The 14508-nt window shown below is 37.3% G+C and overlaps 1 protein-coding gene across 1 annotated transcript in view; it reads right to left on the bottom strand.

Annotated features, from left to right (window-relative positions):
* acoxl (acyl-CoA oxidase like) overlaps window positions 1-14508 on the bottom strand; it is a 52499-nt gene that overhangs the window by 19691 nt on the left and 18300 nt on the right. The window contains exons 13-17 of the mRNA XM_039671720.2: window positions 13732-13821; window positions 8012-8121; window positions 5967-6078; window positions 5183-5270; window positions 2383-2453 (exon numbers count right to left, since the gene is read on the bottom strand). Coding sequence (XP_039527654.2) covers window positions 2383-2453; window positions 5183-5270; window positions 5967-6078; window positions 8012-8121; window positions 13732-13821 — 471 coding nt within the window. The remainder of the gene's footprint in view (window positions 1-2382; window positions 2454-5182; window positions 5271-5966; window positions 6079-8011; window positions 8122-13731; window positions 13822-14508) is intronic.

The raw sequence follows: 14508 nt of genomic DNA, 5'->3' as shown, positions 1-14508 counted from the left end.
GTAAAAGGTTCTATTGGCCAAGTATGGAACCCCAGGGTTCTATATAGAACCCATAGGAACCCTTTTTTTAACAGTGTATAGAACCTTTTAGGGGTTCCAAATACGTAAATACGTAGCGCTGATAGAACCTTTTAAGGTTCTATATAGAACAGTGTTGTAGTCGAGACCACCTCACTCGAGTCCGAGTCGAGAGCGAGACCAGAGAGAGTCGAGTCCGAGTCAAGACCGAGTCGAGTCCGAGACCAGAGACGGTCGAGTCCGAGTCGAGACCGAGACCAGTGAGGGTTGATTACCTAATTTACTTTTATTTACTTAGAGAAATCCTTTTTTTTTTTTTACTGAATTTACTTAGAGTTTAAAAAATATGATTAGTTTAGGGTAAAAAGGCCACATAGTAGGTGGTGTTAAAAGTAATTTTATTACAATTTGTCATGCGCAGTTGCGCACTAGAAAATCACCAATCACTGGGCGTGTCAATCAATTTAAAGAAATATTTTATTCACATACATTAATAATCATGAAAAATATTTTTAATTGAACTCGAGTGGACTCGGGGAATAAGTCCGAGTCCTAAAAAAAAAATGTTCGAGTACGAGTCAATTTCGAGTCCAAATGCACACGAGTCCATGACAAGACCAAGACCATTAAAATATGGTCTCGAGACCGAGACGAGTCCGAGTCTCGAGTACTACAACACTGATATAGAACCTTTTCTTCTAAGAGTGCATCGAATGATCATTACCATAAAACAGCCCTGAGTGCTAATGGTGTAACGCTGTTGTGTTGATACGCTGCTCACTTTCAAATGGTGCTACAGTTGCTGCATTTTGTCTCGTGGTCCGTTTGAAACCAAGTCGGGGTCCGGAACCGGACCGCGGACCGCTTTTTGAGGATGCCTGATCTAGGGTAATTGTTACCATGTGGTTCCTTCCTAAGCAGTCCCTCCAGGATTTCACGATTTTTTGTGTGTGATTTTTGCGATCAAAATGACTGATTTTGTGGTGGTAATTTCCAAAAATTTGTGAAAAAATTTGCGATTTATATTTAACATTTACCATAATAGTATTCAGTCCTTCCAGAAAAACACTGAGTTTTTTTTTGTGATTGTTGCGGGCAAAAATTGATTGATTACGGGGCCAGTTTTCTTTAAAAATGCGATGGAATATGTGGGATATTTATGCAATTTTATGCGATGAAATTGCTGGAATTTACAAAAATTGAGGGAACTTGCAAAAATTGCGGTTTGATGAAAAAGAGAAAAAAAGTGATTCCCCCAACATCCTGTTAATATAAGAGTCATTTCTTATTACTTCCTTTGATAAACAAGCATACTACATCATAGAAAGTGCTGGGAGTATTTAATTTCTCATCTTGTTTTATTTCAGACTGTAAGAGTGTAAATAAGGTGTGGCCCCTTTAAGAGCTGCGCTTCCTGTTGAACTGTCGAACACCCCATGTGTGCGGGTAATTTCTGTTTGATGCTACTACTTTTATGATAAAAAATAGAAAAGTAGATAAAAAATAAAAGTTTTATCTTATGTTGTTTATTAAGTAACAATGTGACAGTAGAACGTTCGACAGACAGTACGAGTTCGATTTGTGAGACGTCAATCGCCTCCGTGAGTCTGTCTGGCGTCGCGTAATTGCGTCACTTCATAACGTTCCCATGGAAACAGGGGGAAATGGCTGCTCTTATGTGAAGCAAACGCAACATTTTTCAACTTTCTGCTAAGATACATGTGTTTTTTTTTCTTTGCAACGAAAATGCGAGGATTATGAAATTATGCAAACCCCGCATATTTTGCACGGAAATCGGCAATTTATGCGGCGAAAGTGAGGCGTATTTGAAAAAATGTGGCCCCCGCATAAATATGCGGACTTTGGCTGATTTTGCATTGAATTCAGCGATCGCATAATCGCGTTTTTCTGGAGGGACTGCCTAAGGTGTTCAAGATGGTTGCTCACTGGCCCAAGTCAAAAGATGCAAAAGACTTTACGGGTGGGCTGTTTTGACAGCAAGCAACCACCCAGAACACCAAAGGACTGTGGTGATGAGTTTTGCATGGGAAGCACCACACATTTTCTTGTAAAATGTAAAAGTGTGCTATTATTCTGGTCCTTTACACTAATTTAGCCCCCTTCTAAGAAGCCTCAGAACCATGACACTGATGTAAGGGATGCAGTTTTTACCCTGCAGTCTGCATTTTCCAAACACGTGGTCAAGAGTGGAATCCTCTGAAATCTCCCTGCGACGATGAAAAGCGCAGCTTATTGTTTTTTGAGTGGGCACGAGGCTGTTGTTGTTTCTGAGAACTTTCCATTGGAACCGGCTGATGAGTCAAAAGACAAAAAGAGTGTCATGTGGCGCAGCTTCACATGTACCTTGGTGAGCAAGGCATGGTCTTCTTTGATATGGCACTCTTGAATGGCGAGAGCAAACTGCTCCAAGGTCACTGCAGGAACAAAATGAGATGTTTTCAAAAATGCAATATTATTAATAAGATGTTTTAAAAACCCCTTGAGGTTTAAGTAATTTGCTTAAAGGGTCCTGCATGTTTAAATATTAAGAGGGGTTTTGGTTTATGAGGGAGACACATTCCCACATCTCTTTTGTCCACTTTAACCACTTCTGTCCTGATTTCTTCGAGGGGACGGGAAAATGCACAGGTTTCAGATCGTTTGATCTACTGGACAAAATAAGCTCACGCAATTTACATCTGAACGCGACCGGAGACGACAGTTTCTGCTCTGACAGCCACAAGTCCTGCCGAACACTGTGAGTGTGAGTTAGAAATCAGGCGAGAAAACATTGTGTTTGGTACGATTTTTTGTCTTCAAACCAAACTTGTTTCTTGTGTCTCCAGCCGACAGTTTAAATCCCGTCTGGCTAAAGCGCTTCCCATAATGCTTACACTTTAGGTCAGTTGGCGGAGAGTACATTGAACACATTCAATGAGCATTTACACTGCGAAATCAATCCGGTCGAATGAGTTTTCACCTCTGGAAGTGGTTGAAAGTGGACAAGCTCAAAAGGTCTCCATTTACACTTGTATTTAGCGTCGTCCACTTGTGATCCGATTGAGCAAAAACGCATCTTAATCAGTTTTTCGGACTCTTTTTCAGCTTCTCCCTGACCCTTAAAATGAAATGTGCCCGTGCCTTTAAGAAACACTCCTTTCACATGTGAAATGAGAAGCAGCGCTTTGATGCACCTCAGTCTGATGCACCACCGGGCAAACTTTTTTTTTTTTTTTAATTTAATTTAAGACTAAAACAAAACATAAGATTTTAAATTCAGCTAATGTGAATTTGCATTCTAGGAAAAAAAAATTTGCACCAAAAAAAGTGTTGAAACGCTTTTAACTGAAAGCTGGGACTTTCAAACCTACAGCCACATTATTGAGAATAAATGATTGTTCGTCTCTTTGATCAACTCAATAACTGTGCTTTTCTGCACTGGGGAGGAAGTGTTGAGTTTTGAAAGTACATCAACAGTACGTTGTCATTGTGCATCAAGCTCTTTTATCTCTAAAGATGAAGTCAAATTTGATTGCTCATGAAATGAGCCTTTTAAAGCAGCTTTGATTGTTTAACAACTTATTTGCATTCATATTTTCCAATGTATAGATATCATTGCGTCTAAACAGATTTGATCCCATAGTGTAAATTGACAACTTGAATTTAAATTCAGAGTTTCCATACAGTGCATGTGACTCTATATTTAGTATATTAATAACTATTCTGTGGCTACTATGTGTTAAAATCATATGCAAGTCAGTATTAATATCATAAATGAAAGAACAGACTGGAACACTAGTATAAGGTGTGAATAAAAACCACCCATCTCAATGTTATCAGCCCCATCTCAGAGAAAATTAGCGCATGATCTCTGTGTGTGTGAGTATAAGTGTGTGGGAGGAGGGTGAGAGAATGGAAATTTGCTATCAGGGGAGGAAAATATATCTTGACACACAAACCCATGTACACACACACACACACACACACACAGCATGTGGAAATACTGTCTAGAACATCAGAGCCTAAGACTGCACAAGACTTCTCTGTTGCTTACTGAGTGTAAGAGTGAATCAGAAGTGTAACAGTGTCTGTAATGATCAAAGACGTGTGGTGAGTTTATAATCTGCACAGGCACATGAATCACCTACTCTAAACCTTACAATGTTTTAAAACGCACATGGACTGTGCTTGTGTTTGGGACACATATAAGTGCAAAATAATGACATGTATTTTCCAGGACAAATATATCAATATACTTACATTTACTTCAACACTTCCTGAGATGTTAAGGCTTACTACAATTTTGTTGATGTGTTATTATTTAATTATATATATTTTAAAAGTATTATTAAATATTGTTTTAATCATCTAATAAAAGAATTTTGTTAAAATAGATAAATGGCAACTCAAACCGGGGTTTCCGCAATTTTTCTAATCTCAAGGATAATATAAAACAAAAATAGTCATTAAGAATATGCTTTTTTTTTTTTGCAAAGCCGGGATCCGAAGTATATTAATGTATTAAAGTCCCCTTGTAGTCAATCATTTTATCCCCTAAAATCACCAAAATTACATATTTGAAAAAAAAAAATTCTTCATGCCTTAAAATAGCTTGAATGTAACTCGACACCCTTGTGTCATTTAGTATACGTGGTTCTATGAATATGCAAATGAGCCCCGCCTCCACTCACTCACTCATTCAATGGTTAATGATCTGTTTGCGAAGTCAGAAACACCAGCGATTTCAAACCGTGTTTTTGAGACTGTCTTTGGTTCACTGCCGTTTTAAGGAGAAAATACTCAGCAATGATTTCGACTTATGACCTTACACATGGTTTGTCTAAAAGCAGATTAAAAACACCACATAGACATATAAACAACATTAAAAGCTTGATTTTCACCACAGGGGGACTTTAATGTAGAAATGTCATTTAAGTTGAAGGTTAAACCATTTGGTAGTTCCTGGCCAAGCTTTTTTGTGACTGAATTTGTCTAGTGTCCTGGCCAACAAATTCACACTGATCAAGTACATATGACATCCGGGCATCCTTCAAAGTTTTCTATGAGAATATGCATGACAAAAAGTACATTTGCAGAAATATATTCAAGCAAACAATGGTCACAGGTGAACTATAAATATAAAACAACTTCTCCTTTCGCTCACCTTTGTGTATGTGTGCCATTGCCAAAGTGATCACGTGATGTAAACAAGCGTTCCAGGCCATAAAAAAATCATCTTTGTTTTTCTCTATCTGTTCAAGGGAATAAATAGCATTGTTACAATTTACATTTTCAAGACAACGGAGCAAATATTTCGATAACTCGTGTTGCTTTTTTGTTTGGTTAAATACTCTCTAGTCTACGTGTAGCAAATCATTGCTGAGACATATCAACGGTGTATTGGCCACCTAAAAAAGGGAAACTGCATGCTTACTCTCACTCGTATCCAAGGTGAATCATCACCACTGTCATCCCATATATGTGTTTTGTTGAACTAATCACATTTACAAGAATCACGCCACAGTTCAAATAGACAAAATAAGCTCACGCAATTTACATATGAACACGAGAACTAATTAATTAAAAATAAATGCAATAAAACTGAAAAGAAATTAAATGTATCTTTCTATTGGCCCTTACACCTGCTATAGATCTCCTGAAACTTTATTAATCCCGGTAGGGAAACTGGTTAGCCACCAACCGTACAACCATTAAACTCAATTAACAGACAAATAAATAATTATGCATTAGGAGAATGATAAAAACCTGATTATGAGACACAATTTAAAGAAATATTCAATTTCACAGTTCAAAAATATCAAATACTAACACTATTAAAGGCATGGATAATACTCAATAATTAACAATGTTCATTGGGTATTATCCATGCCTTTTATCTTGTCACCCGCTCTGCAGTGTTAAAACTCAGAGGAAACAGAGCGACTGACCTTAGTGTAAAGTCGACTTGCTAGAGTGCGCTGTAACACCCTTTCCCTGTAGCCAACCGCTTTCAGCAGGAACATTAGGTCTCCTACTTTGTCCACACCGAAGCCAAGAAAGCTAGGTAAACAAGGAAATGGCCAAAAGAAATACAGATTAACTCAGTCAAACAAAGAGATACTGTATAAAATCACCGAACCACTATCAGAATCGCCACTAGACAAAACAAAAAAGCTGATTTTATTCAGCCTATGACGGACGACTGAAAATCTCGACTTGGGTTAATGTGTTATGAATAGCAGGCCAGAAAACAATTTAACACCTATCCGATTTTCCTCTTAGGCTAAATTGCTAAATTGGTGGCCTAACTGTGAGTGTAAACATACAGAGGGATCTATCTTTCTGTCTGTCTGTGTCTGTCTATACATCTATCAATCTGTGTGCCTACATAACAAACCAGCAAGCATCTGATAAGTTATTCATTCAAGAGGGTTGTGCAAGTTTACTGCAACAACAATGGTGCTGCAAACTTCACAAACTTTTGAAAATCCAGCATTTAGTTGATCCTGATAAGCGTTCGTTGTCACAGTCGTAAACACGACGGCTTTCTTCTTCCATGAGGAGGTTTGGCGTCATGACGGCTTTATTTCCAGACGGACTGTTAAATATGTCTGTCTGTCTATCTATCTGTCTGTCTGTGTGTGTGTGTGTGTGTGTGTGTCTATCTGTCTGTCTATCTATCTGTGTCTATCTGTCTGTCTGTGTATCTATCTATCTATCTAGTCTGTATGTGTGTCTATCTATCTGTCTGTGTGTTTATCTATCTGTCTGTGTGTCTGTCTGTCTCTCTGTCTGTCTATCTATCTATCTATCTGTCTGTCTGTCTGTGTGTTTATCTATCTGTCTGTGTGTCTGTCTGTCTGTCTGTCTATCTATCTATCTATCTATCTGTCTGTCTGTCTGTCTGTGTGTTTATCTATCTGTTTGTGTCTGTCTGTCTGTCTGTCTGTCTGTCTGTCTGTCTGTCTGTCTATCTATCTATCTATCTATCTATCTATCTGTCTGTCTGTCTGTCTGTCTGTCTGTCTGTCTGTCTGTCTGTGTGTTTATCTATCTGTTTGTGTGTTTATCTATCTGTTTGTGTGTTTATCTATCTGTTTGTGTGTTTATCTATCTGTCTGTATGTCTATCTATCTGTCTGTCTGTCTACTGTCTATCTATCTATATCTATCTGTCTGCGTGTCTGTCTGTCTGTGTGTGTGTCTGTCTGTCTGTCTGTCTGTCTGTCTATCTATCTATCTATCTATCTATCTATCTATCTATCTATCTATCTATCTATCTATCTATCTATCTATCTATCTATCTATCTATCTATCTATCTATCTATCTATCTATCTATCTGTCTGTCTGTCTGTCTGTCTGTCTGTCTGTCTGTCTGTCTGTCTGTCTGTGTGTCTATCTATCTGTCTGTGTGTTTATCTATTCAATTCAATTCAATTCAATTCAAATTGCTTTATTGGCATGACTGTACATATTACAATATTGCCAAAGCTTGTAACACATAGTATAGTGAAGACAGTAATAATAACAAAGTATTATAACAACTTAAATTAAAATGTACAAATTAAATTAATTGCAAAAAAATAACAGTGTAACAGATTATAATTTCTATGAACGTTTGATACCACAGTGTTTTAACATATATATACACACATACACACATTACTGAGGGTCACTGTGGTGGACATTAGGGAAACACACTGAGGTCACACACACTATCTATCTATCTATCTATCTATCTATCTATCTATCTATCTATCTATCTATCTATCTATCTATCTATCTATCTATCTATCTATCTATCTATCTATCTGATGTTTATAGTGTTTATCTATCTATCTATCTATCTGATGTTTATAGTGTTTATCTATCTATCTATCTATCTGATTTAGATAGTGTAGATAGATAGATCTAAACCTATCTATCTGATTTAGATAGTGTTTATCTATCTGTCTGTGTGTCTATCTGTCTGTCTGACAGTCTCACCTCTTACCTGGTTCTAAGGCTGTCCGACACTGAGCTGGTCCAGTTTCTAATCAGTCCCATCACCAGGTTGTTCCCCATCTGTTTGGTGTGCTGGGTTAGCAGCTCTCGTACCACCACCTACACATGCACAACAACAGAAGACTGATTTAAGACAAGCGGAAGGGTAAAAGAACTGCTTAGGCACATATCACTGTAAAGTTCAACTAATTGCATTTAATATACATTTTAAATATAATACATTTTAATTTAATTGCAATTAAAATGCAATTAAGTGTACAAACACAAGAGCACCCGGCGCACATGACTTTGTACACTGACGGACGTATAATTCCTAATTTGCACCCGCTCATAGCAGACTTTTCTCTCCACAGACGTACGTCGGTAAACTAGGAAATGAACTTGCGCTCCCTCTGCGGGTCGGCGCAAAAAGGAGCCGTGTTTCGGCGCAAACATTCCCTGGTGCTATTTTACAGTCTAAAGTGTTGCGTTTATAATTTTGTTCAGCGTATATATGAAATGTCTGACAGAACCTCTTTAAAGTGCACATGGGAAATGACTCGTTAGTAATTCATAAAACACTAAAGACCCATGAAAATGTCTGTTTTACACTTTCACACCATTTAGAGAAGTGGTTGACTGTAGAAATCTTTGTACTTTAAGTCCTATTAACTCTCCGGTGTGTATTAGCAGCCAGTATCCGCTTCATACACTACACTACTCCACCCTGTCTAGTGTAAATGAGTCTCCTAATGGTCAGAACTTTCCTTTAGTCATTAGCATTCCTCGAGGGATCCCACAATCACACAACATCGCTCTCTAAACAGCACAAACTAAACACACGACTCCAGAGAGACAATGACTCATCGTCTCATAATCATTGTATGTTTCTGCGCAAAAACTTAAAATAACCTCATCTACTTTGTTCACATCTGCAGTAAGTACAACTGCAAAATCTTCTCAAAGTAACCCAATTGGACACACTCTTTCAGGGTGCAGCCAAAATGTAACAGTGTGCTGGTCATGTGTTTGAAATTTGGAGCTAAATGCTAATTTCCCTTATGACAGGTGACACTAAAATCTCTTAATAACTTCATTAGACTGATGTCCTACGGAAAAGTCCCCACAACCAATCTGAGAGCGGGATTGAGATATAAAGAGAGGGTCTTGGTTTGAGTGGCTGGCAGAGCCTTTCACAGTTCTTGTGACTTTAGTTAAATCACTCTCTATTTTCACATGCCCCAATATGACCTTCACCATTGGTTAATCATTTGTTGTTGGCTTAATCAAATCAGAGTCCTTACAAATTTCGAATTTTTCTTTAAAACGTCAAAACTGCAGCACTACGATATTAAAGTAATGGTCAAAGGAAGCAGGTCCATGTTTTCCAGGATTCAAAGTGGTCATGTCATGAGACTTTGCGACATAAAAAGACTTTAATGAATGCTGTGACTTTCAGACATCTAGGGAAAGTAAAAACTGTTTTTAAATGATCTCAATGTTAGAAAAGAGTGGTTCAAACAACAAAAACATCATCATTTACACTCATGTCGTTCCATTTTCTCTCAGCCGTGGATCATAAAATTGGGAATATCACAAGACTGGTGTGAAACAATAACGTCACTGACATCAAACCTAGTCATATGGACTAGTTTATAGTACTTTTTTGTCCTTTGTAGCACATGAAGTTTGCGCGCAGCGTGCTAGACAGAATTGTCGCGATTCTATTGAAACGTTCTGTCGCCAATAGGGTTGGGTATCGAGAATCGAGTATCGATTGGAACCGGGACTAACTTTTCGTTTTTCCCGGAATCGTTCAAAAGTTAAAATTTCAATTCCTAGTTTTGATATTCACAGTCCGCCGAGCGGAAGAAGAAACCGCTGGACAACACCAACGAAGAAGCGTCTACCGGAAGTGTTGGCATAACCGAGCGAGTCGAACATGAGTAGCTTACGTCGGCGGTCCAAAGTGTGGCTTCACTTTTCTAAAAATTAACGAAATCTCGGCAAAATGCAACATTTGTGACAAGTATTTGTTACAGAAGGAGTATTTCCTTCAGAAAGACCGTTGGTTAGCAAGGTTAGCTAAACTTTTTTGACCCTGCCTCTTAAAAGAATCGAAATCGAGAATCATTAGGAACCGGAATCGAAACAAGGAATCGGAATCGGAATCGGAATCAGAATCGTTAAAATTCAAACGATACCCAACCCTAGTCGCCAATCCATCATGCAGTGCGAAAAGAACAGCGATCCGACTACTTTGAAAATCGTGCAGTCTGAACTCGACATAAGCGTGATCCCAATCAGTCGACACGTCGACTACGCCTCTGTTCCCTCCGGGAACGAGGGTTACATACTTAACCAAAGAGTATAGAAGAACAAGAGGCGAAACTCTGATGCTTTTTTGGTAACAGCCACTAGATGGCGCTTCGGTAGCGCGGCCGCCATATTGGGGTGAAAATTCCAACTGGAGTTACTGGACAACAGCACAGATAACAGTTTTTTGAGGTAGTTTTTTTCTTGCATTAGTGAGTATTTCCATTGTATGCAACTTTACACTTTTACTACTATTATTAGTTACCAACTCCACTAGGCCGGAAATATATTTTGGACGTTTTAATCCCCTGGATCATGCTATGTTATCCTATAACTAATTGCCACTGTGGACATTGGTTGTGTTTTTTTGTTTGTTTACATGGTCTTGCGTCATTAATATAATATAGGCTAGTACTGCAAAAAAAAGCTATTCTATTGCTGTTCTATATTTATTGTCAAACTTTACATTTTAGTACAACATTTATTTGGTGAATTAATTTATTTCATTGATAACTTATTTTTGTAAGTAACGTTATGTGTACCTCCCGGGAAACGGTCTAATGTTATTATAACTTTATGAACTGATATCACTTTATTCTTACCTATCACACTTAATGTGGAGAGTAATATAATGAATTAAATCCTCGAACTTCCCTGTCTCAAGTTATGTGGGGGTAAAAGCCCGGTTAAGTAGCAACTTCTTTTTTAACTGCTATAATGTTAACTGAATTGTGAGTTAAAATAATCACCTAATTATTTCAACCTAAAAATGATCTCTGCACTGGACTAAATATATGTATATTATACTGTATGACTGCCGAGTCGCTTTCACCCCGAAATGGCGGAAGCGTAGGGCTGCTGCTGGGCGCTGGTGTTGCAATGTAACGTTCTATTGGCTTTCACTTCTTGTCAATATACGTTCTTTGACTTAACCGAGACATTCTTTTGAACTTCCTAATCCTGAAAATCACGGTTTACTCAAAATTATGAAGCAGGATAACTGTATTCAACACTGATAATAATAATAATCAGAAATGTTTTTTTAAGCAGCAAATCAGCATTTTTTTGTTTCATGCCCCCTCCATATTAGAGTGATTTCTGAAGGATCATGTGACACTGAAGACTGGAGTAATGGTGTTGAAAATTCAGCTTTGCATCACAGGAATAAATAAAATTGTACAATATATTCAAATAGAAAACAGTTATTCGTAATTGTAAAAATTTTTCACAATTTTACTGTCAATAAATGCAGCCTTGGTGCATTTTTAGGCCGGATTCACATATAGCGCCTAAAAACGCGTAGAAAACGCTGGGCGCGCCGCATTCTCTATTTTGCAAAGCGCCAGGGCGGTTGCGCTTCAGTTGGTTCTTGTCACATGACCTATTGTGTGCGTACGGTGCGCTTGCGGTATTCTGAAAAGTTGAGATGTTTTTATCTCGACGCGGCGCGGACGCGCATGGAAAAAAGGAGCGCGTCGCACCGCGACCGCACCGCTTCCATTATAAGCGCGCATACCGCGCGCCTACATTTGAAATAACGAACTTGAGCGCGCAAAAGACGCGATATGTGAACCGGCCCTAAAACATCTTTCAAGAACATTAAAAAAAAAAAACATACCAACTAACGTGAGTTTTAGAGGAAGCTTATGCTAAAATTAGCATTTCTTGAAAAATGCTATTAAACATAACAATACAGAATTTAGACAAAGCTAATATTTTGTAACTGTAACATTTCATAATATTCATGAAGCAGAATAACTGTATTCAACACTGATAATAATAATAATCAGAAATGTTTCTTAAGCAGCAAATCAGCATTTTTTTTGTTTTTTTGTTTCATGCCCCCTCCATATTAGAGTGATTTCTGAAGGATCATGTGACACTGAAGACTGGAGTAATGGTGTTGAAAATTCAGCTTTGCATCACAGGAATAAATAAAATTGTACAATATATTCAAATAGAAAACAGTTATTCGTAATTGTAAAAATTTTTCACAATTTTACTGTATATTTGATCCGATAAATGCAGCCTCGGTGCATTTTTAAATATTTTTCAAGAACACAAAAAAAACATACCAACTAACGCGAGTTTTAGAGGAAGCTTATGCTAAAATTAGCATTTCTTGAAAAATGCTATTAAACGTAACAATACAGAATTTAGACAAAAAGCTCATATTTTGTAACTGTAACATTTCATAATATTCATGAAGCAGCATAACTGTATTCAACACTGATAATAATAATAATCAGAAATGTTTCTTGAGCAGCAAATCAGCATTTTATTTGTTTCATGCCCCCTCCATATTAGAGTGATTTCTGAAGGATCATGTGACACTGAAGACTGGAGTAATGGTGTTGAAAATTCAGCTTTGCATCACGGGAATAAATAAAATTGTACAATATATTCAAATAGAAAACAGTTATTCGTAATCGTAATAATTTTTCACAATTTTACTGTATATTTGATCCGATAAATGCAGACTTGGTGCATTTTTAAACATCTTTCAAGAACATTGACAACTAACGCAAGTTTTAGAGGAAGTTTAAGCTAAAATTAGCATTTCTTGAAAAATGCTATTAAACGTAACAATACAGAATTATAATATTTTGTAACTGTAACATTTTATAATATTAAAAATACCAAGGATGTTATCAAGTATTAAATTACGGGGGACAAATGTACATGTTTAAGAAATGGTGATAAAACATTAAAGTGAATGTCGTCACTGTGGTTTTGACTCTCTGGTGTTGAAATGACAACACCATCAGCCTGTTTCCAAGGTTTCACTTGCATGACTTTATTTTAGTACTGAAGGGGATAATCTAATTTCAGCAGAAAATACATGTCTTTAGGCCTCGGCAAGCTGTGAATGCAGATGTTGTGTGCGAGTCTCTATGCATGTTATGTGTGTGCATGCGTGTCATCTTATGTGTCTATAATCATTGTGGTGCTAATAAGAAGCGGCATAAAATAAATCACAAAGCAGTTATCCTATAACCAGCCCCCATACTAGAGAGAGACACATTATTATTGCAGATTCAATCGTGTGCAATCGCATTAAAACGACCCCCTTTATTCTAATGCCTTCATAATCCACTTAATTCAATTTAGTTTGTGAGACACAGTTTATATTTTTAAAAGAATTGCCGCTTGTCTAGTTTCCCCTCCAAGCGGTCATCGTGTAGATATCTCTGTGTTTTCTCTTTACACTGTCTTGTTTGTCTGAACATGGGTATTTAAATGTGATATTGCACTATATTAAGGGAATATCTCCAAAATAAGTAGGAAAACAAATAACAACCTTAAGGAAAAAGATGGTGATAAACATGACCCTTGTGACCAAGTGTTTTGTCCACAGTTTTATGAGTGCATTTGTTGTGTGGTGTCATCTAGTTGGCTAGTGTTTTTGAATACCTGAAGCATGACCATGTTGTCACCCTCAAATGTGACAAAGACGTCCGAATCACACTTCAGAGAGGGAATACGGTTTTCCATCATAAAGCCCTGGGGGAAAATCAACCACAGTTCATGTTTAAATGTGGCTATAAATCAAGCCAATCAAATGCACAGATGTTATGACAGACACTTATGGACATTGTTTAAATAAAATATCTTTGAAACAGCTAAACGCTGCACTTGCACTTCAAACAAATGGAAAACAGACAAGATTGTGTCTAAAATTTAGGTAATTTAATATTAATACCCATTGTGCTAATAGAGGGGCATTTTTTTCGATTTTTGCAGGCATTTTTAATAATTTTGGTGATATTTTTGCCCTAGGCCCCCACTCATTAAGTGGATGCAGAAGAAAATGTGATTCAAGGATGCTAGAATGTTGTAAATGATTGGTTAGGACGTTGATTTATGGTTGCTTATTGTTCAGAGTGCTTTTTAACACACTAATATGCGGTTCTAGGGTGTTTTGGTGACTTCTTGAGCATTTCTAAGCGGTCACTTACTGGTCCAAATGGTCAATAACCCTCTGCAAGGCTTGGGTTATAGTAATAATGATGCTTATCTTAGTAAACACAACTAATACTGATGTTTCCAGTTTATACTGCCTGTTTGTTTGACAATACAAGGTTTACACGATTGCTGTTTTCTTTCTTACTGTGAGATTTGCGTTGCATGAGATCAGTAATTTTTAATGTTAGAGGTGGGAAAACAAAAAAGATACAATGTGATCTCGGT

The sequence above is a fragment of the Pimephales promelas genome, chromosome 11 (assembly GCF_988280905.1).
Source record: "Pimephales promelas chromosome 11, fPimPro1.hap1.1, whole genome shotgun sequence".
Classification (NCBI taxonomy): Eukaryota; Metazoa; Chordata; class Actinopteri; order Cypriniformes; family Leuciscidae; genus Pimephales; species Pimephales promelas.
The sequence above is the reverse complement of the archived record's forward strand: the minus strand, read 5'-3'. Positions and strand labels throughout refer to the sequence as shown.